The following is a 23,698-nucleotide window of genomic DNA, read 5'->3' as shown; positions in this document are numbered from 1 at the left end:
AAACATGCTATGATATTTTAGAGTAATGCTATATGTACAATAATTGTCACAATATTTTTTGTAATAGCGATTTAGCAAATTTTTATCACTAGTTTTTATCTAAATTTTAAATCTATCACTGATATTATTGTTTTTCCTATCATTAACAACTTGTCATTTTAGTAGTTGTAAATTATTTTTGTCTTTGGAGTTATTCTGTAATTTACTCCCTTCCCATATTTGGCCTAAGGTTTGGTGGGATCTAGACCATGTATAGTATTTCTCCTCAATAGTGTGAGAGTTTTTAATATGATATAAATTAACAAATGTCTTAAATGCATTGAGTTATAAATTATTTTTACGGGACAAAAAAAAAATTTGAAATTTTTTTTATATTTCTCATAAAAGTAATATAAAAACTTATTAAAAATGACTTAATAACAAATACCCTAATATCACCCTTTAACTGTACCTTTTAACGTTTTTCATATTTATGCTTATATGCTTGTTTCGTTTGGCAGCTGTGAATATGAAAATGTGGTAATCATTCAATTGTAATTCGTAGTTAGTAGCTGTGAAATTGATAAGCTAGCTAGAAGCTAGATACAGTGATCGATATTGTAAAGTAACAATATTAGCAACGCGATGTGTTATACCATGTTGTGTATATTAGAGTGGATGCGGAAGAGGAAGCATAGAATAGGAACACTAAGAACACGAGAGTTACGTGGTTCAGCCTTAACGGCCTACATCCACGGAGGAATCCCTTAAGAGCTACATCTTTATTTTGTATAGGAGTGTAGTACAATAATCTATGTTACAATGAACCCTAACATGAGTATATATAGGCAACTAAACCCTAGACTACAAGTACAAGTAGGATTGGGCTTGGGCCTATAACATTGGACTAATATATATCTAATATATATCTCTAACACCCTCCCTCAAACTCAAGGCGGAAGCTCGATGAAGGCTTGAAGTTGGATAAGTATGAGAAAATCACTTGGAGATGCTATGAATAATGCCTTTTGAAGAAACCACAATGAAGAATATGCCAATTGACCAATTTTGGAGTTTCAAATGATGAAACGGAGTCCAAAATTGGAATCTACGCGAAAAACTGAGCAAGATAGGCCCTTTCGAAAATTTTAACTTTTGGTCAAAAGTCAACGCAAAAGTCAAAGTCAACGGATCCTAGTCAAGTCAATAGTCAGTGCTCACGGGTCAGATCCGGGTGGTCCGGGTCGGGTCGGCCGGGTTAACGGTCAGCTAGGTGACGTGGTGCTGACGTGGCTAGATGACGTGTATAGGGCTGCGTGGCTCTTTGCTAATGTCATCAAATGACATCATGGATGATGTCACCTGATGACATCAACATGAGTTCTTCGGCGCGTGGTGGCAAGACAGATACCCGGGTGGCGCGTGTGGGTGCGTGTGAGTTCGTATGATCACCAGATTCTCAGGCCAAGTAAATCGAGGGACGACAAGGCCGTCTTGGCAGCGCGTGTGGCTGAGATCCAAGCTGGGAGTTAAGAACCTTCGACGGTGCGTGTGAGAGTTCCAGGAGCCATTGTTCGCGCGTGGTGGTGTGTGCGGCTGCCGTTGGAGGTCGGGTGCCTAGGTTTTGTTCACAATATGCCATGGAGCACTTCTGTCTTGTTGGTTTCATCAGGCGAAGGCTTGATGTGCACAAATCTAAAAGGGAGAGGCACATATTACTTGGACTTGAGGATCTGGACACAGTAGTGAGCCATGGCCGCTGCGAGATGCCATGGAGTCTAGATGCAGCAGACAAGCGTGTGTGACTTCTAATGATGGTGTGCACGTGAGAATCTTCTTTGCTTGCTAGAGATGTTTGTTTGATGCCAAGATCGAAGTTTGGCTCTGATACCATGTAAAGTAACATTATTAGCAACGCGATGTGTTATACCATGCTGTGTATGCTAGAGTGGATGCGGAAGAGGAAGCATAGAATAGGAATACTGAGAACACGAGAATTACGTGGTTCAGCCTTGATGGCTTACATCCACGGAGAAATCTCTTAAGGGCTACATCTTTATTATGTATAAGAGTGTAGTACAATAACCTATGTTACAATGAACTCTAACATGAGTATATATAGGCGACTAAACCCTAGACTACTAGTACAAGTAGGATTGAACTCGGGCTTATTACATTAGACTAATATATGTCTAATATATATTTCTAATAGATATAATGCAACTAATGTGTTGCTTCACCAACTAGAAGATGATACATAACTCACTTTTAATTATTATTTTTCTTTAAAATAAAGAAGAGAATGTTTTTAAGTTTAAACTGAAGTGTAAGTATAGTCATTAGTTTGAGGTGTAGTCTAAAGATCCAATGGTAGAAATCACATGGGTCAACTACTAGCCTAATTCGAATACCGTGAGTGTAATAATCTAAATCCCAAAGGTTTCAAAATACAACAAACAAACAAAAAAAGGCAAAGTTGAAAACCCCAAAATTCCCAAAGTCTAGCACTATGAAAACCCTAGAAGATTTTGTTTTGTATAAAAGGCTGAAGATCATGGTGGTAATCTTTTAAGAAATTCAAATTTTATTGTGCATTAATTCTATTCTTTTGATCAGGCTGAAAAACAGTTGGGTCTTCTACATCCTCTAAACCTAGTCTATGACAATTGAAAAAATAGAAAAAGTCAAACTTAAATAAATAAATAAAAATACATATTTTATTTCTTTAGGTTTGGTTTTGGATTGAATAGAGTTTGTTTATTTAAAGCATTAATTTTGCAATCTTTTTGTGGATTTGGTTGATAATCTGAGTCTTTTGGATTAATATTGCAAAATCTGAACTTAATTTGCGTTATAGGTACTGTTTGAACTTAATTGAGAAATTGAGGAAAGAGAAAGAATTTCGACAATAGTGTTGCCGAAATTCAACAAAATTAGGAGAGAGAAAGAGAAAAAGTTGGAGAGAGAAAGAAGAGGAATTTCGGCAACGCTGTTACCGAAATTCATCTGCCCAAATTCCTGCCCGGTCCTGTGTAAAAAAGCAATTGCGGCAATGCCATTGCCGAAATAGGGAAAAAAAGAAATTTTTTTTTTTGGTAATTATGGCAATGGCATTGCTGAAAATGGGGAAAAAAATTGAATGGAATTATGGCAATGTCATTGCCGAAAATGAGAGGAAAAGAAATGTTGTTGCCAAAATCTGGGAAGAAATTTTAAAAAAAGTGTTACGTTCACAATATTTTTTCATAACAAATCACAGGTGATTAGTTATTATTAGTTCAAATTTGATTTTAACACTAAGATTACTTTTTTAATCTAATAATAATAACCTGCCACTTAAAATTTGTTGTAAAAATTGTGTGTACCTCTCATTTCTTAAAATAAAAAAATAATAATAGAATTGTGGCAATGGGATTGCCGAAATAGGTGTAGAAAATTTTCACCTATTTCGGCAATGCCATTGCCGAAAATGTGAGGAAAAAAAAAAAAAAAAAAGAAGGAGAAGAATTGTGGCAATGGGATTGCCGAAATTCCCATTGCCACAATTCTTAAAAAAAGAAAAAGAAAAAAAAAAAGAAAAAAGAAAGAGAGAAGAATTGTGACAATGGGATTGCCGAAATTCCCATTGCCACAATTCTTAAAAAAAAAATAAAAAATAAAAAAAAAATAAAAAAAAAAAAAAAAAATTTTGGCAATGGGAATGCCGACAATCCCATTGCCACAATTCTTTTTTTTTTTTTTCTCTCTCTCATATTTTCGGCAATGGCATTGCCGAAATAGGTGAAAATTTTCTACGCCTATTTCGGCAATCCCATTGCCACAATTCTATTATTTATTTATTTTTTTTAAGAAATGATAGGTACACACAATTTTTACAATATTTTTACAACAAATTTTAAGTGGCAGGTTGTTATTATTAGATTAAAAAAGTAATCTCAGTGTTAAAATCAAATTTGAACTAATAATAACTAATCATCTGTGATTTGTTGTGAAAGTATTATAAAAATATTGTGAACGTAACACTTTTTTTAAAATTTCTTCCCAGATTTCGGTAACAACATTTTTTTTTTCCTCTCATTTTTGGCAATGACATTGCCATAATTCCATTCAATTTTCCCCCCCATTTTCGACACTGCCATTGCCACAATTACCAACAATTTTTTTTTTTCCCTATTTCGGCAATGGCATTGCCGCAATTGCTTTTTTACACAGGACGGGCAGGAATTTGGGCAGAGGAATTTCGGTAACAGCGTTGCCGAAATTCCTCTTCTTTCTCTCTCCAACTTTTTCTCTTTCTCTCTCCTAATTTTGTTGAATTTTGGCAACACTGTTGCCGAAATTCTTTCTCTTTCCTCAATTCCCCAATTAAGTTCAAATAGTACCTATAATGCAAATTAAGTTCAGATTTTGCAATATTAACCCAAAAGACTCTGATAATCTCGTATCTGTTGAGCTATGATTCTTATTTTTTATTGCTTGTCTAGGGAAAAAAAAATATGTTAATTTATAATATTGGGTTAACCACTCCCTTAAGATAAAACACATGTTTCCCATGTAGGGTCTATAGTCCACTTAATAACGACTCCCTTCCACTTATATCTTTCTCCCTCTCTTTTTTATTGTTTTGTTTTTGTTTTTTGGGCCTTCCTTTTAAAATAGGAGAAATTATCAATATTTCCTTATTTAACAAATATATAATACTATCAACCATCAATGTCCCGGGAATCTAGCTAGGTGTAGACTAGTCAATCACTCTCTTTTTTAGGAACCATTTTTTCCTAAAAGGATATAATATTCCAATGTAACCAAGGTACATATAAGTATAGGCTAGCTATGTGGGATGCAACTATATGCATTAGTATATATTATTATATTGACAAATTAAAAAAGAAAGTAAGGTGAGATCGTGCAAACACTAGTACACTAAATTAATCTCATCAGAACTCTGCAAATTCTAAAAAGAAAAATAAATAAATAAAAAAGAAGTATAAAAATAATATGGCATCAAAATTCAGATGCATGATAGCAGAAAAATAAGGTCTGCTTCGAGCTATCTGGAACCACCCTTTTTATTTCCTTGTTTTCTTAGGAAATTGTTGTAGCTGAACTTGATGGTGCTAGATAGTGTATGATTTGGTTATTTAGGCCAGCCTGAATCGACCTAATACTCATCAAAGAAGGTGGGCCTAGCCACAGGCGTAAAAATTAAAAGGGGTCGAGCTAGCTAGGTTCGACCTTGTCCTTTTGAAGTTCATGCTGAGCTTGGACAACCCACAAAGGTTGCGCTGCTATTAATCTAACCTGTGGGTTACCAACTCTTACTCAATTCCAGTACCACCAATATAAGCCCACATTGAAGTCCATTCAAAGACAACTATTTTCAGTGGTGCGAATTAATTGGAGGCATCAAGGCCTACACCTACATTGTAATTTTTTTTAAGACAGTAGGTAAACATTAAAAACCAATTTTAAGTTAATTTTACCAAGAGTTTTGTAATTTAATTGACACTTTTTTATGTACAAAATGTTTGGGGGGAAAGATTTAGAGCTGTGAGTTAGCAGTACATCATATATATCTATCTAAAAAAAAAAAAAATCAACCTTATTATGATCAATTGATTATATATAGTTGGTTGGGAATTTATTTATATATATATATATATATAAAAGAATAAAGGAAAATGGGCAACCCACGCATGAAAAAGTTTTTTATTTTATTTTATTTTAAAAAAAATTAGATTCATACGAATCATACCTACTGTACCACTACTTGAAAAAAAAAAAAAAAAAAAAAAAAAAAAAAAAAAAAAAAAAAAAAACCAAGTAATCACTTCTGTAAGTACCACAATGATATAAGAATTTCGTCAAGAAACCTTCGCTAGACATGCTCTTTAGGCGGTCAAACAATTAGCTGGGCATATGCCAAGTTACTAGAACAAAAGTATGAAATTAGTTTTCCTAGACCCAATGTTATTTACATATTGAATTAAGAAATTTAAACAGTCCTCATGGCTCTTTCAAATTAATTAGCTTTCTTCCGTGTCTAGAACTAATTCCCATTTTTGAGGCTCAACCATACAAATTACAAAATGATTTATTATGTAAGAATAACTACGCCATCAAAATCAAAAGGATTTTTCAATTTCTATAATGGTAGTTCATGTGTTTTTTATTATTATTATTTATGAACGGTGGTTCGTGTGTTTGATATATGATAACCACATGACATGCATGAAATTTATAGAAAATGAAAATTAAATAGGTTCTCCAATGTTCTCTGACTTAATATATACTATATAAAGGAACATATATTAATACTATATAAAGGAACATAAATATCAAGGTTTAAACATGAACAACTTATATATATATAATAAAAAAAGGTTTAAATATGAACACACACTACAACATTGGTGAGCCTTCTCAGTAGTACGTAAAATCATCAGTAATATTGTTATTAATGTAGAACTTCAGATTGATCGTCTGGTTTAGGATTTGACCACTTGCATACACGTATGTTGGCTTTCACAGCCTGCAAACCCAAGAACTTATTGGATTATGAATTTTTTATTAGCTTTATTATATGTAGATGTCATGATATACTATAATATATATATATATATATTGTGAAAATATGTTGAAATGTACCTCATTTTCCCAGTCACATCGTATTGTTATGATGGCCAATATAACAGTCTGAATGACAGTCCCACCGATGATCATTCCAGCCCAAATGCCCTGGTACAACAATTTTAACAAGCATTTTAGAAAAGCTTCACCTAATTAATTAAATAGAGAAGCCAAAAAAGCCCCATTTGTTGACAATTTGGGCTGATTTGTACTACACCTCAGGGCCCATTGTAATCTTCTCCATTCCAAGTGTAAGGTCCACATAGCTAGTGTGACCATAGGCTGGCTGTTTTGTACTCCACTTGAGGGCCCATTTTCGGCTCTTCCATTCCTAATGGAAGGTTCACCCGTCTAATTCATTCACAGAGAGAGAGAGAGAGAGAGAGAGAGAGAGAGAGAGAAGATTTCTTTTTAGGCTGAATCAAACCAGCATTTTATCTGAACCTTGGATAAAATGTTGGTCTAATTAAGGACAAGCACAATGCCCATGAGCTAAATAGATTAATGCACATTTTTTTTTTCACAACTTTGGTGATAAATTGTAGTGATTTCCATCTAAAATTAATTTGAAACTATCACTAACACTTTTTTATTTTCCACTATTAATAACTTATTACCTCAAAAAAATAATAAATGTTATATATACTTAATTTTTTTTTTTTTTTTATATATATAAAACTAGAAGTAGTGTCTTAGCCTTCGCCCAGACTATTTCACTTCATACTCATAAGATACATTGACAATTCTATAGATTGATAGTGTGGTAAATTGAACTTGAGATCTCTGGAATTATGTCATGTCCAAGACCAACGAGTTTACCACCTGGGTACATCCTTAGGGTAGTTATATATGCTTAATGAGACCAAGTCTTTATCTGTCACAAATCATAATAGCCACTTGGCTTGTGGATGTGGTCCATTAATCCTTTCTATTGCAGTGTAATTATATGATATTATAAATGCCTGGGAGAAAAAAACAAAAATCTGATATGAATGAATATGACATTATAAATGATTCCAATCATAGAAAGAAGGCTTTTTTTTTTTTTTTTTTTTTTGAAATGTTAAAGAAGGCTAGTTGGTAAACGTACGTACCATAAGGCTGAGGTTAAAAACCCATCCCATAATGATTCCAAGAGGAAGTCCAATGATATAGTAACACCCAAGATTTACATACGCAACTAACGCCTGCCATCCCGATCCAATAGCTACCCCTGTCAAAGTCAAGAAATCGGATTTATAATTCTATTAAGATTGCTAAGAGCCTTTTTAATTTCAATTCAGCTTCAGCGAGATTGCCATTGTCTAGTCTCTCTTATACGAAGAATTAAGATTTGAATTTCCTCTCTTATTTGCACAATTATTAACAAGCAAAAAATAAATCTATGAAGGCCAATGCGGAGAATATTGTAGTTCATTGGAATTGTTGAATCCTTTTCATAAGAAGAGTTTGGGTTTTGAACTTTGATTCACTAGTTGTAAGGGTGAAAAAAATTACAGGCAATAGTTATCAATTTTTTACACTATATTGTTGTTTCACTCAGTCTAGATAGTAACTATATTGTCAAATAAGACAATTGGAATTCAGTACCACTCACTCTCTTAAAATGTGTTGAGAAATCTCATTTCACGTCCTCACGTACTATTTTACGCAATAGTATTAGTATAGGGCTGTTAAAAAGACAAAATGGACCGAATAGGACTGAACAAGACCAAATAAGAACGAAGATGACCGAATGGACCGAACAAGATTGAAAAGGACCGAACAAGACTGAATAAGACTGAAAAGGAACTAATAAGAGCGAAGAGGACTGAAGGGACCGGATAAGACATAATAGGACAACACAGGACCGAATAAGACCGAACAGAACTGATTAAGACTGAATGAGACCGAACAAAAACTACATATATTTTTTAACTGCAAGGTTTCTATTATTATATTCTCTTTCTCTCAACTGGCTCAACTTCTCTCTCACTCAACCATGACACCATAGTCTCTCTCAGTGTGCCTTGCCTATTTCAATCGGTCTCTTAAAAGGCTCAAGACCGAAGTCTAGATTGGACTGAGTGTACGTTTGTTTGCACTTTTAGGAGTTGAAAACGCGCATATTAGAAAAAGCTGAAGAAAAATTGCGTTTGGCTCAGCCCAAAATGCAACTTTTTGATAAAAGCTGCGTTTTGGACTCAGGCAAAAATAGCGTCCAAAACGCGCAAAATTTATGGACCTCCTGAGGTCCATAAATCAAAACGTGAATTGGGCGTTTTGATATATCCGTTGGGCTCACAAGAAATTACCAAATTACCCTCTATTAAACAACAAATCTAAAATCAAAACAACAACAACAGTAGATCAAGAACAGAAAAAAAAAAAAATTAGAACAACAACTCTTTCGAATCAACAGCAGATCAACAACAACAACAAGAAAATTAGAACAATAGCAGATCAAGACCCTCTGGTGGATCAAGAAGACTGACGAAAAAAAAGGGGGGGGGGAGAAAGGACGGATCACCTGTCGATCTGTGATCAAACAAGACTAAGGATACGTTCTGGAGTTGGTTCCGATCATCCAATCTTCCCGATCCAAGCACTTAAGGATACGTTTTGGAGTTGGATGAGTTGGGTGAGTTTGGTTCAGCTCACTGTGGAACGAACGAAGGAAAAAAAAATTCTGGAAAGAAAAGGGCTAAGGAAAAAAAATTCCTTCGTTCGTTTTGAAGTGCTAAGAGGAAAAAAAAAAAAAAAAAAGAAGGAGAGCTGTCTGTGGAATGTTCCGGACTGAAGTGCTAAGAGGAGAAAAAAAAAGGAAGAAGGAGAGCTGTGGAATGTTCCGGACTGAAGTGCTAAGAGGAGAAAAAAAAAGGAAGAAGGAGAGCTGTGGAATGTTCTGGACTGAAGTGCTGGTATGGTAGGGAATAAAAGAGGAAAGAAGGAAAAAAGAAAAGAAAAGAGTGTGGGTACGTGTGTGGAGGAGAAAAAAAGAGGGAAAAAAAAAAAAAAAAGTTAGGAGAGCCCACGTGTGTGAAGAGAAAAAAAAAAAGAAATTATATCACAATATTTTCACAATAAATCTTAAGGTAGGTTATTATTAGCTAATATTAGTGAGAAAAAAATAATTTTTTTAGAAAGAGAAAAAAATAATTTTAATAGTATGTTAAAATTAAAATTAGTATCAATTTTTATCACAATATTTTCACAATATTTTCACAATACTTTCATAATAAATCTTAAGTGGTAGGTTATTATTAGCTAATATTGGTGAGAAAAAAATAATTTTTTTAGAAAGAGAAAAATTGATTTAAGTATGATGAAGTAATTGATTTAAGTATGAAACAAACTCACATAATAAAAAAAAAAAAAAAAAAAGTATGAAATAAATTCTCTTATATATACATTGTCCTTTTTTGTAATTTATCCATCAAACTGCCACTTTTATAAGTGCTAGCCAAACACTCAACTTTTTCATTATGCACTTTTTAACAGTTTTTACCAAATACTCAGTTTTTTTAAACTCCACTTTTTCATTATGCACTTTTAACAAAACTCCACTTTTTCATTATATACTTTTACGAAAAGCTGAACCAAAATCACCCTTAGACTATTAGTTAAAGAAAAATTGAAGAAGAAATCTCACCTACTTCTGAGGGTGGAGAAATGGATCTCAATAATGATAGGACACATATTCAATGAGCCTCTAGTGGGCCGAAGGAAATAGAAGTTTTGCACGTTATTGTCACTATTTATTGCCAATTTTCGAAATGAATGTTCAAATTAATGCACCAAAGTATACGTCTTGTTGGCAGTAAACAAAAATCCAAAAGGTACAAAAATATGCTTTATAACTAGGGAAACAATCCCAAAGGTACAAAATTAGACAATCTCTAATTTTGTCCGTTGATTAGACTAATTAAGTGATAAGTGCTCGCTTGAGAGAGCTAATTTACTTTAGTTTTTATTGGGTTTTAAAAAAAAATTAAACAAAAATATAGTTAGTAACTTAGTATCTAAAAAGAATAAGATTTAATTATCGAATTATAAAAATAAAAATTGAACACAAGCCAATTAAATCAAATAAACTAAAAATAAGGTGTGGCATACAGACACTAGGTTTAAAGAAACTCACCTGATAAAACTGGTTGAACACTGTTAAGAAGAATTGTGGCACCTAAGAGGTACAACAACTTATCAACTTCTTGCACCACTTCAGTGTTGGATGTAAATATGTTTGCAAAATCGTCGTGGAAAATCAAGATTAAGATGCAGAAAAGGAGTCCAATCATTGTGGAATATGCCACAGACACTATACTCGCAAATTGCGCTGCTTTACCATTCCCAGCTCCCAATTCATTGGCTACCCTTACTCTGTGAATTTCATTGGCAAAATTTTTGAAATGAAGTTAATAGGTGGAGAGTTTGAGACCATGACTCCATGAGTCCGCATGAAATTTGGCTTCTCAGCTGTGTTCCACATGGGAATCTACGTTTGGAGTTATTGGCAATTTTGACAATTTCATCGATATTGGGTGATCATGCATGCATATCAATAAATATGTCGCAAAAACACCTGTTTTTTTTCATCTATTATTTAAAATTTTCAATATGGGTTTCCATTATTTAAAATTTTAATTACATGATATAAAGATGTGATACTTGATTATAAATGACGTGTCATTAGATTTACATATTTATTTATTTAAAATTTTAATAGGAAGATTTAATTTACATCTGAAAAAAAAAAATACTTAAAATTATTGTTGCTACTTGCTAGTTAGCTAAAAGTGGGGCATTAGTTGATTGCATAGCTTCATCCTTTTTGTACGTACTTCTTGTGTTTATGTAGTCCACTATTTTTTGCATACCTTATTTTGGGGATAATATATATCAATGTTTTGTGTTATTGTTATTATTATTACTTATTTATTTATTTTAAAATGATAGTCACAAGACTCACAATGATATGAGAGAGAAGATTTTAACTCTAATTTTTCTTATAAATGCGGACATGTGATATTCTCATATGGCGGTATGTATGTAGGTTCATTCCAAATTATATTTAAAGATTGATAGTGAAACTAAAAAAGTGTGAAAGGGATGAGAAATGATACCCAGCACCCGCAAGAAAAGCCAAGTGGATCATCATCTCCCACCCAATGATATTCATGCTGAAAAGAGAAGAGATATCAGGAAATTATTAATCATATAGTGTCATATTCAAAGTGCAATTAATCCATAGCCCACATAATAATATGGGACGGAAGTTTGGTAATTGTTGTTGTTGATTTTTTAATAAAATATATTCAAAACTTTAACAAATCATGGAAAATCTCAAACCAGATTGACAAGGCATCCACGGCTATAGTGGCATCCTTTAAGTATCCAGTCATCAAAGTTAGTATTTTGTAGTACCAGAACTCCAAGCTGCATACATCACCAACAAAAAATAAATTATGAACAATAAACTAACCGAAATAATTGCTGAAAAATAAGTTATCAAAAAAGAGAGGAAAAAAAAAAACTCTATTTGCAGAAAAGTTTGTGCACAAAATCTCATTTTTATTCTCCTTTTTTTCTCTTTAATTACCTTTTGATAAAATAGGGAAATTTTTCTTTCTGGTTTTCAAATGAATTTTAACATATATATATAAGATACTAGTGTATTAATTATAATTATGATGTAAAAGAAGTTTATGACCAAATATATATATAAAAGAAATTCACACAGAAAAATGTAAAATATATATTAATATATATATATATATATATATATCTGAGGTTAGAAGGAGGGGGCAAAGTGGAAAATTTAAGTAAAAAAGTTTTGATCTTTAGAGAGATCCATCTCTATCTATCACTAATATCACTTTTATTCTATACTAATCATAACATATCATGTTAATCGGTTATTAAAAATGTTATGAAAATGTTTGTATTTTTGTTTTTGTATAGGTATGGAACTAGAAGTACATTATTGAAGAAAGAGGCAGATATATTATATACCAGAGCATGACTCCCGAACCAGCAGAGAGTTTGAGAAACTCCCAGAGCCCTGAAAAGGCTTGCACAGACAAACCAGTCCAAGTTAGAGGACATCCACCACACACAACATACAGATACAACCCAACACCCAAAGTCCACCACGAGATATCCAAAGCAACAATGGCACCAACGAGTCCAAAATCCCACACAATAACGAACAGCCAACTAATCAACACATTGAGCAATAGAGCCACCAAAGCCGTCCATGCAATCACCAAGGTCTTGAGCTGGGACTGTAAGAACCTTTGAACTGGGAAGTAAAATGCAAAGCTGAAGTGTAAAGGTATGAGCCACCGAGCCACCAACCCAGTCTGCTCTGCCACTTCATTGGACAGTCCTATGAGTTTCAAAATGGGACCAGCAAAAACGTAAAAGGGAGAGAGCAAAACACAACATAGGAACAGCACAATCCATGACCTTTGAAGATATATGCCCAACATAGGGTACCTCTTTGCCCCAAAAGCCTGTCCACACAGTGTCTCCAATGCGCTCGCCATCCCTAACTAATAAAATGTAGCATATTTGTAAAAATAATAATTAAACAATTAAAATCATTTTTTTTTTTAAAGTTTAAACTTTTGAAACATGTAATTATCATGCTATTAGAATAAATTGCCTTAAGTACTGAATAATATCTCCACTTATACCAATTTTTTAAATTATTTGCTTTGCCAGCTTTCAACCCTTACACTTTTGGGATAAAAAGCTATATAAAAAAGTTAATGATTCGTACTCTATTCACTGTAATTTGAAAAAAAAAAAAAAAAAATGAAACGCACGAAATGCTAAGAATTTTTGCAGGTCTATATCGCAAAAGCTTATTTACTTAATTTCTAGGGTTTAAACTCAGAGAGAGATGAATTACCATGAGGCCAAAACAGAAGCCGAGGATGACATTGATGGCTATGGAGGTGGAAGCAAGTTCAACTTCACCAAGATGACCAGCAAAGGCTTGAGTGATGACATTCATGGAGTAGGAAGCCACCCGGCTGAAAATGGCGGGTCCCACAATGTGCCATAGCTTCTTTGATTCAATCCACACCCTTGATGCGAGGTCTTTAAAAATATGATCTTCATCTTTGATAGACGATTCTGGTAAGAGAGATTGGTTAAGATCTTCATGATGATTGTCCCCGTCAGTAATGCTCCCCATGGAAGAACTATTAGTCTCTTTGCCTAAGTAGTTGGTCCAGGAGTAAAGACTAAAGAGAGACTGAGAGGTCTCAGCTAGTTTTCCAAAATTCTTTATCACGGTGCTTTTTTCTTTTTTTTTCTTTTTTTTTTTTGAGAAACAAGCCAACACTTTATTCAAACTTGACAGAAACTTTTGTCCAACAGTACAAGTTGTTTCACATCATAGGGTATGTCATCATACCATACCTTACTGTGGGTGTACTTGGCTAGCTTTACCAATTTGTCGGCCACAGCATTACCACTCCTTTTAACATGTATAAAAGAAAAGAAATTAAAAAATAAAGCCAAGGTTCTGACATCGTCAACAATATGGCCAGAGGAAGTAAGACACGTAAAGTCAGAGTTGATGGCTCCAATGCGCCAAGTTGAGCCTTTTTGTACCACTGATCTCGCTTGTACAATGCTTTTCCAGGCATAGGATCCGTTGAGCTTGACCTCACTGTCCAACACAGAACAGTTGGGGAAAATTTTTGCCTTAAAACTTTGTAAAATAAGGATTCAGTGTTGTGGATGAGCCGCCATACTTGTTTCCCCAGTAGCGCGAGATTGAAGTTTTCAATATCTCTAAATCCTAAACCTCCTTGGCACTTTGGTAGGCATAGCTTGTTCCAAGCTATCCAATGAACTTTTCGTGCTTCCCCCTTATATCCCCACCAAAACTTCCGAATCAATGACTCAATGTCTTTGCAAAGACTTTTTGGGAGTTTGAAACATCCCATCGTGAAAGTTGGCATTGCTTGGAGAACGGATTTTATGAGCACTTCGCGACCTGCTTGAGACAATAGTCTTTCTTTCCATCCTTGGATTTTATGCCAAACCCTCTCCCTAATATAGCTGAAGCTCTGTTTTTTTCCTCGTCCAACAAAGGAAGGTAGACCCAAGTAATTTTCAAATTGGGAGGCTACCGGTGCACCAAATAAGTCTGCAATCTTGCTTTTGGTTTGTTGGTCTGTGTTTGTGCTAAAAAACAGTTGCGTTTTACTCCAATTTATTTGCTGACCCGAGGCTTGTTCATATGTTGCAAGGATGTCCAAAACTGTGTGACACTCGCTATCATTTGCATGGCAAAATAGCAAGCTATCATCGGCAAAGAATAGATGAGACACTTTTGGGCCTTCTCTACATAAGGATACTCCCCGCAACCTTCCAGTATTTTCCGCTTGCTGTATCAAAGCATGGAAGCCTTCTGCACATAAAAGAAATAGATAAGGAGATAGAGGATCTCCTTGGCGGAGTCCTCTACTAGGGTAAATCATTCCATGTGGTTCTCCATTTACCATAACTGAAAAAGATACAGACCGAATGCAACAGCTAACAAGAGAAATCCATTTTTTGTCAAAACCCAAGCATTCCATGATTTTCTCCAGATAATTCCACTCAACCCTATCATATGCCTTGCTCATGTCAAGCTTCAAGGCCATGAATCCCGTTTTGCCCTTTCTTTTATTTTTGAGGTGATGTAAGGTCTCAATGGCAATAAGAATATTGTCAAAAATAAGGCGGTCTGACAGGAAAGCACTTTGGGTTTCAGATACAATCTTTGGGAGAATTTTTTTAAGGCAATTGGCAATAGTTTTGGATATAATTTTATACATGACATTGCAAAGACTAATTGGGCGGAAGTCTTTTGGGTTCGTTGGGGATTTTATTTTGGGGATGAGGGAGATAAATGTGTGGTTTTTGTTTGGTGGCATCACACCAGTATTCAAAATAGCTAGAGAGGCATTAATCACATCTGATCCAACAATACTCCAAAAAGATTTAAAGAAAAGTGGGGGCATACCATCGGGACCAGGTGCTGTCATTGGTTTCATCTGTTTTAAGGCTTGTTCTACCTCAGCTGCTGTGAAAGGTCGAGTGAGTTCATCATTCATCTGCTGTGTCACCTTTGGTTCAATACCTTGAAGAATTGGTCCAGAGGTGGATGACGTTCCCGATTGGAACAGAGTGCTAAAATAGTCCACAAACACATCACCGATCTGTTTCTCTTCTTCAATTATTGCCCCATCATTGAGAACCAGTTTGGGTATGTAATTCCTTCTGTTTCTTTGATTTGCTCGGCTGTGGAAATAACCTGTGTTCATATCCCCTACCTTGAGCCACTGTACCCTTGATCGTTGGTGCCAAAGACAATCTTCTTTCACCATCAAATCATAAACCTCTCCTCGAAGGGCTCTGACTTGGTCATGGTTAATGCCAGCCATAGACAATGCTTCCGCTTGGGCTAAAAGTTTTTTCTTTTGTTGCAACAATCGCCTAATGTTTCCAAATGAGTGTTTGCTCCAGGCTTGAAGATTTGATCTGCATGAGTCTACCTTTTGCATAAGAGTCTCCATTGGGTTTTCTCGTGAATGTCCAACCCAAGCATTTTTTATCACTCCCTCACAGCGTTCATCTTTCATCCAGACTGCCTCGAACCGAAATGGTCTGCCTTTTTTGTAAAATCTCACGTTCTCATCATCCGAACAAACCCAGAGGGGGCAATGGTCCGAGAGAGAACCAGCCAAGTGATGCACTCTGACTGTTGGAAACAGTTGAGACCAGGATGTTGTTGCTACTCCTCTGTCTAACCTGATCCATGTAACCACACCATCAAATTGATTATTACACCAAGTAAAAGGAGAACCAACATACCCCAAATCACGCAGTCCATAAAAGTCTAGAGCTGTTCTGAATCCTGTCATTTGTCCTTCCTTGCGTGGTGCACCTCCTGTTTTTTCTTCCGCTCTCACGATCTCATTGAAATCACCCATGCAGAGCCATGGTAGATCCATTTTAAGGCATAGATGCTTAAGCAGTGCCCAAGAGTGTTCCCGGTTGGCTGTTATTGGATTTCCGTAGAAACCGGTTAACCGCCAGGCGTCATCCACTCCTGGGTTGATCACTGCATCAATGTGAGAGGGAGATGAGTCTTGTATGTGTAAGTCAATCCCATTCTTCCAAAACAGAGCTAAGCCACCACCTATGTTCTGTCTTGGGACAACATGAACGTTTTCCAGCTGCAATTTGGAACAAAGATTTTTTATGAAGCTGTCCTTTGCTTTTGTCTCCATAAGAAATACTATAGTAGGGGAATGCTTCTTCACCAACTCGGTGAGTTCACGAACTGCGCGTGGTCTCCCCATTCCACGGTAGTGCCAACTTATACAATTCATGGGGCTCGGCGGGGCTGGACGACAGCCACCACCGTTGTATATTACAGTGCTTGGTATATGTAAAGGCCGGTAAAATGAGACAATTCTGACGATATTATAGGGTAGTTAGTATGAGCTTTCAACGCGACTACGAGACTTTGTGGAATTGTGGCCTAAAAGAAATAAAACACGTAACATGCACAATAATCATCGATCTATATATATATATATATATATATATATAAAAGCAAAGATCTTAGGTAGAAAAGTATGAAGTTTTACCAAATGACACATTCTATACAAAAAGAATTGAAATATTTTCAAGTGTTACATCAAAAATAAGAACAATTTAAATATTAACTTTTTGTTTCATTTGGTTTAATGTTTCGAGATTTTTCTAATTAAAACATAAATATTTTTTGTATTTTTTGGTTTAATGTTTTAAGATTATTTCTCTCACACATATACACACAAAATTATTTGCATTTCAATTCACCATTTTCACCTCTTGCACTTGTACTATTTTATATATACCTACCTATAACCCTTCATGCCATCTCATGTCATAACAGTAAAAAATAATTTTATTTACCTTCAATCTTTCGATGATATACTTATCTAGCTCTTTCATTTTTGTCTCACTCACCTAAACCTAACTCGTATGAGTTGGTTACAATCAAGAAAGGGGCATGCATTTTATATTGAGTGAGAATGACTACTGTGTTTAGGAAAGAGCATATGATTAATATACACAGTTCCCATGCTGGTTTGCTTTTCTACCAAGAGAGCTTGTTTTCCAATTTTTTTTTTTTGAGTCTTTTTTTTTTTTTTTGGAGACTCAAAAAAAAAAAAAAAAAAGATTTTTGGAAAACAAGCTCTCTTTGATATGGTGCTTTGCTTGCATAGTTGCATGGTTAAAAAAAAAAGCATTTAACACATTAGTGACAACTGACAATACATTAATTCGGACAGATAGACTCAAAAAAAAAAAAAAAAAAGATATTTGGAAAAGAAGCTCTCTTTGATATGGTGCTTTGCTTGCATAGTTGCATGGTTAAAAAAAAAGCATTTAACACATTAGTGACAACTGACAATACATTAATTCGGATAGATATTTATAAAGTAATTGGTGGTTTGAGTTTTCAAAGCGATAGTGAGACCTTGGCCTAAAGAAAATTAAAAACGTGCAGATATTAATTCCCTTCCCAAATCCGCTCGTGTCAGTGTTTGATGTGACCTGGATCACATAAAGTGTTTCTCTTCCGTAGTGTTAGGGTTTTTAATGTTTTCTTCTTACTTCTTTGTGTGTGTGTGCGCGCATGATTTGTTACTCTTAGAGCAATCATGTCAGTTCGTATATTATACACACCTATTTTTATATTAAAAACTTACTTTTTCTATTTTACACATCTATTTTTACAAAATATCCACATCAGTTTATATATTCTATCATCTATTTTATTTAAATAATCATTTTCTTACTTTTCTTATTATTATTTTATCTCAAACCCTCTCTCTCCATTCACGAGCCTCTCTCTCTCCACTCACGAGACTCTGTTTTAGAGTCTTCTCTGAAACTCCTCTCTATTCCAACATTTTCACTCCTCTCTATTCCAAACTTTCTGAAATTTCGATCCAAGTAGGGAGCACGGCGCTGAGAAGAACTCCGATCCAAGCACGACGAGAAGAACGCCGATCCAAGCACGCCGATCCGCCACAAGCGCCGATCCACTCTCTTTGTATCCGATCCAAGCACAGTGAGAAGAACTCTGATCCAAGCATGACGAGAAGAACGCCAATCCAAGCACTCTGATCCAAGCACGCCGATTCACCACAAGCACCGATCCACTCCGATCCAAGCACGGCAAAAGAACACCGATCTGCCACAAGCATCGATCCACTCTCTCTGTCTCCGTTGGTGTGTCCGTGTGTGGGTGTGTTTGGTTTTGTGGTGTCTCTGGGTGATTTTGTTGTTGATTTTGTGGTTGATTTTTGATTTTTGTGGTTGATTTTTGATTTTTTCTGTGGGAGTGTGTGTATCAGAGGAAGAAGCAAATGATGATGAGGGTGTTGGTTGTGCAGATGGAGAAGAGAGAGAAAAAAAGGAGCAAAATTAGAAATTATTATAATAATGTATAGACGAGCTACAGTAACCGTGTATATATGCATGGTTACTATAGCTCATGGAAATTTTTAAAAGACTTTACACAGTTTTACATGAGCTGATGTGGGAGGTTTTTTGGCCAAAATGTGTAAAATGAGGAAGTTTTTGTATTATAAAAAAGTATCCACCAACTGATGTGGATGCTATTAGTCTTAGGCTTTGTTTGGTAGCCGTACATGAATGTGAAAGTCTGGTGATCATGATCATTCAATTGTTCACAGTTGGTAGCTATGAATTTTTTATCAGATGCTTGCAGTGATCAATGCAACTACTTGTCCAATTAAAGGGTTGATAAAGGAATTAAAACGAGTTAAAATGAGTATTGAGTCCTATCTACCTTCTTTGTATGAAATACAATTTTTTTCTTTTCTTATTTTTTTGTATATTACTACTTTACCAATCATAATATGTAATAGAATGAGTGTATTAAAAAAATGAAAATAAAATCAGCATATCTTTCTTTTTCTTTTTTTGAAGTTTTAAAGAAGAAAATGGAATATGGTTATAATAATATTACTATTATATCCAAGGACGGAACCAGGACTTGAGGTTAGAGAGGGCAGTTTTGTTGTTGGTTGTATGCGGTAACTTTAGTCTTTGGCTCTATTGCTTAACAGCTAATGGTTTTTTATTTATTTATTTGTGTTTTTTATGTGTGCGTCTAGGTATGAACAAAATTATTTTGTTTAAACTTTTTTGAAGGGTCAGGTTGTTTGTTTTAGGTAAAATTAGTTGATTGAGCTTAATTGTTTTTAGCTTTACTATTGATAATTTTTGTTGTTGGATAATTTTTTGGGCTTGTTTATTTTGTTTTAGATTTTAGATCTGGTCTTTAAAAATTGTTAATGTAGTGAGTGGTTATTAGTAAGTAAAAATGTAATTTAAGTGATGGGCTCAGATGCAAACTAATAAGAATTTACTACCTCAACAGTTTGTATAAATATTGCAGAAAAGTTTGTAACTATAATAGTACTCTTAAAAGAATCAATGATATTGTTAAGAGGACAATGTGTAATTTTATAGAACAAAATTGCTAAAATTGATACCTATGTATATATTAATATATATATATATATATTTTTTTTTAAATTAGGGGGCGCCATTGCCCCTCCTTGTCCAAGTCTCCCTTTGTCCTGATTATATCAAATTCCTCTATCTTACATAATGTGTTTCACTTTATACTTCACTAACTAAAAAATAATTTGTATTTCACTATTTTTTTTCCCTTTAAACTAACATGAGAGAGTGTTTTTAAGTTTTAATGGAAGCATATGTCTAGTTTGAAGATTAGTCTAAAGATCCAATGGTAGAAGTCACATGGGTCATCATCTAATAGCCTAACAGGAATATGAATACGGTGAGTGAAATCCTCTATTAGATGACCCATGTGACTTCTACCATTGGATCAAAGGTTTGGTATGAAATGCCATTTCATACCAAATCCTAATATGAATTTTGGGTATCAAAACATAACAAAAAAAGGAGTGGGAAAAACACCGAAATTCCCAAAATAGAAGAAGAATTTGATCTTTATTATGCCATTTCATAAAGGGTCAGGCTTAGGTCTAGCTAGACCTATTGAGATGATGATATATGTCTGCTTTTAAACACGTGTCATCATTTGATCGGATCCAGTGCACTGATGTATTATTGGATGTTTAAAAGGCTGAAGCTAATGGTGGTAATCTTAGGAAATTCAAATTTTATTGTTCATTCTATACATTAACCTAGTCTATGACAATTAAAAAAAAAATTAGAAAAGACAAACTTGAAGAAAAAAAGTACTTATTTTATTTCTTTAGATATGATTTTGGATAGAATAAACTTTGTTATTAAAAGTATTTTGCAATCTTCTTTCTGGATTTGGTTGATAATCTCGTATCTGTTAATCTATGATTATTATTTTCTATTGCTTGACTAGGGAAAAAAGAATATATTAATTATGTTGATGGGCTAACCACTACCTTAAGATAAAACATGTTTCCCATTTAGGGTCTATAATCTACTGACTCTACCTAATAAAGACTCCCCTACGTTTATTTATTTATTTATTTTTGTTTTGTGTTTTTTTTTTTTTTAGCCTTCCTTTTAGCTAGGTACCTATGTATAGGCTAGATTCTCAAAAAAAAAAAAAAAGTATTGGCTTAGTAACTATGTCTATAAGACATATAGTTAGTATATACTAACAATTTTTTTTAAAAAAAAAAAATATATATACATATATATATATATGTGGGGCCCAACAATTTTTGGGCCAGCTCCATTTATTCGTTGGAGCCCAAAGGCCCAAGCCGAGGAAGGTTATGGCCCAGGCACGATAATGCAAGTACAAAATAGCATTGGGATACAGCCGATGACGATTTAGTCCTCGGCCTGTCCGGAGTCTCCTCGGAAGAAAGGGCAAAAATGGTATAGAAACAACTTGGGAAAAAATCTAAAATATCTGCGCCAATAGAAAAAGGTATGCTATAAAGTGTAACGACCAGGGAAAGCTGCCCTTACTGCCATTCAATACTCTGCACCTGACAGAACCATACTCTTCAGCTTTTTCAACCACCCCCAACCACTCCGGGTATGGGCTGATGGGACAAGTATCAGTCTTGGAATGTCGATCCTACACGTGGACGAAGGAGAAAAAAATACAGGCTAGTATAAAAGGAAAAGTGAGTAATTCATAGAGGGGGCTGGGAAAAATGGCCAAAAAACCTGAGCCTCCCAGCCCGCCTCCAAGAGAAAGACTCCTAGGGCGAGAATGACTTAACCATGTATGAACACAACGAAAAACCCACTGCCTGGTGACCAAGACCTAGCCTTTCAAACCCACGCTCTACAAATGATATTGTTTGGGCCTTTTTACGTGCGAACCCAACACTGTTACGGTTCGTTACAAATCGTGTCCTTACAATTGGCGCCGTCTGTGGGGAAGGCTTGTGTGTTGGTATAGACGGTAAGTCGGGACAGTTCCCTTGTCATTTATAGCGGCCGATTGTTGTGTTCTAACATAAAGTTCCACTAGGGGCTATGTTTCTTTACTAGGGGCTACGCTTTGTAGCGTCAGCCGCATAGATGGTTCTAGGGACTCGGCCGAGGAGATAATTCCCTCAAAACCAAGGCCTTATGCCATAACCGAGGGGTAATTTTCCCCCAATTACTTAGATAAGAAAACTGAGTTTTTGATATAACCAAGGTAACCAAGGTATTATATGGTCCTCGGACTCAAACCTATGGGGAAACCAACTACTTAGATGAGAAAACTGAGTTTTGGACAGAACCAAGGTATTGTATGGTTCTCGGACTCAAACCTATGGGAAAACCAACTACTTAGATGAGAAAACTGAGTTTTGGACAGAACCAAGGTATTGTATGGTCCTCGGACTCAAACCTATGGGGAAACCAACTACATAGATAAGAAAACTGAGTTTTTGACAGAACCAAGGTATTGTATGGTCCTCGGACTCAAACCTATGGGGAAACCAACTACTTAGAAGAGAAAACTGAGTTTTGGACCGAACCAAGGTATTGTATGGTCCTCGGACTCAAACCTATGGGGAAACCAACTACTTAGAAGAGAAAACTGAATTTTGGACCGAATCAAGGTATTGTATGGTCCTTGGACTTAAACCTATGGGGAAACCAACTACTTAGAAGAGAAAACTGAGTTTTTGACCGAACCAAAGTATTGTATGGTCCTCGGACTCAAACTTATGGGGAAACCAACTACTTAGATGAACTCAAACCTATGGTAAGGTCAGCTACTTAATAAAGATTCCAAGTTACTCAACCTCGGCTCAAATACCATAAAAGGTTAAAGTTATTATAGTTGTTAGGAAGGTGGTAAAACACCCTATTACTCAGCAACCTGGAGGGGCTGTTCATTTCCGGATTATATGTCTTCGGATGATTACCTCCTGCACCGCACCTAGCATTCAATTGTCATCTCGACTCTTTTTGGGGTAAGTTTTGTTTTCACAGGTCGACAGTGTTGTGCCAAGCAACTTTGATTAAATTCATGATAATAACTTTTCCTTAGCAAAAGTTTTTGACCCTAAGTGTCATTAGTTCAAGTTTGCATTATAGTATCGAACATCACTCGTAAGTCCATAACAACGCCTTTTTCCTTGATAAGGGATTTCAGCCCTAAGTCTTGTGTTCTAAGGTCGACGGTATTGTGCCAGGCCGACTCAATAAGCTCATCATAATGCCCTTTATTTTTCTTCCTAAATAGGGGTTTCAGCCCTAAATATCCCTTGTTCGATTCAGTATTATTAAGTCGGATAGTTTCTATGAGCGCAAAACAAGATCTTTCTATTAACTAGGATTTCGGTCCTAGACGTCGGCCAAAGTGTAAAAATAAAAAGAATTTACGAGATTGTGTATCTATTCACAGCGTAATCATTTCGGAAATAAAGAGATAGAACATATGAAATAAAGCAATAACAGTTTTTATTAATATAAAGAGATATTACAACGTACAAATAAGGGCTTAAACAAGCCTATACAGAAGGTGGATTACAAAGATAATAAAAGAAAAATAACAACAATATAACAAATAAACAGTCCGATGTCT

At 35.0% G+C, this 23,698-nt stretch overlaps 1 protein-coding gene across 2 annotated transcripts; it reads right to left on the bottom strand.

The window, feature by feature from the left end:
* Positions 1-6,337: 6,337 nt before the first annotated feature.
* LOC115974945 (protein DETOXIFICATION 27-like) lies at positions 6,338-13,887 on the bottom strand. Of its 2 annotated transcripts, XM_031095528.1 has the most exons (8): positions 13,505-13,887; positions 12,601-13,142; positions 11,938-12,024; positions 11,712-11,768; positions 10,730-10,968; positions 7,704-7,822; positions 6,628-6,717; positions 6,338-6,511 (listed from the first exon to the last, which is right to left on the bottom strand). In XM_031095528.1, exons 1-8 carry the CDS (start codon positions 13,790-13,792, stop codon positions 6,437-6,439), a joined length of 1,497 nt encoding a protein of 498 aa, XP_030951388.1. In that variant the 5' UTR covers positions 13,793-13,887; the 3' UTR covers positions 6,338-6,436. The 2 variants fall into 2 exon arrangements, with proteins under 2 accessions (XP_030951388.1, XP_030951389.1); XM_031095529.1 differs by lacking the exons at positions 6,338-6,511; positions 6,628-6,717 and adding an exon at positions 7,305-7,571.
* Positions 13,888-23,698: the final 9,811 nt, after the last annotated feature.

Source organism: Quercus lobata, chromosome 2 (assembly GCF_001633185.2).
Source record: "Quercus lobata isolate SW786 chromosome 2, ValleyOak3.0 Primary Assembly, whole genome shotgun sequence".
NCBI classification, from domain to species: Eukaryota; Viridiplantae; Streptophyta; class Magnoliopsida; order Fagales; family Fagaceae; genus Quercus; species Quercus lobata.
Note: the sequence above shows the minus strand (reverse complement) of the source record. Positions and strands in the feature narration are given on the sequence as shown.

Bases quoted from the DNA above. Each gene is read 5' to 3' on its own strand.
- LOC115974945 (XM_031095528.1), bottom strand. From the start codon at position 13,792: ATGGGGAGCATTACTGACGGGGACAATCATCATGAAGATCTTAACCAA. The intron at 10,969-11,711 runs GTATCATTTCTC...TGAAATTCACAG, and splicing joins GCTTTTCTTGCGGGTGCTGG to AGTAAGGGTAGCCAATGAAT. The intron at 6,718-7,703 runs GTACGTACGTTT...TTGTTGTACCAG, and splicing joins TTTTTAACCTCAGCCTTATG to GGCATTTGGGCTGGAATGAT.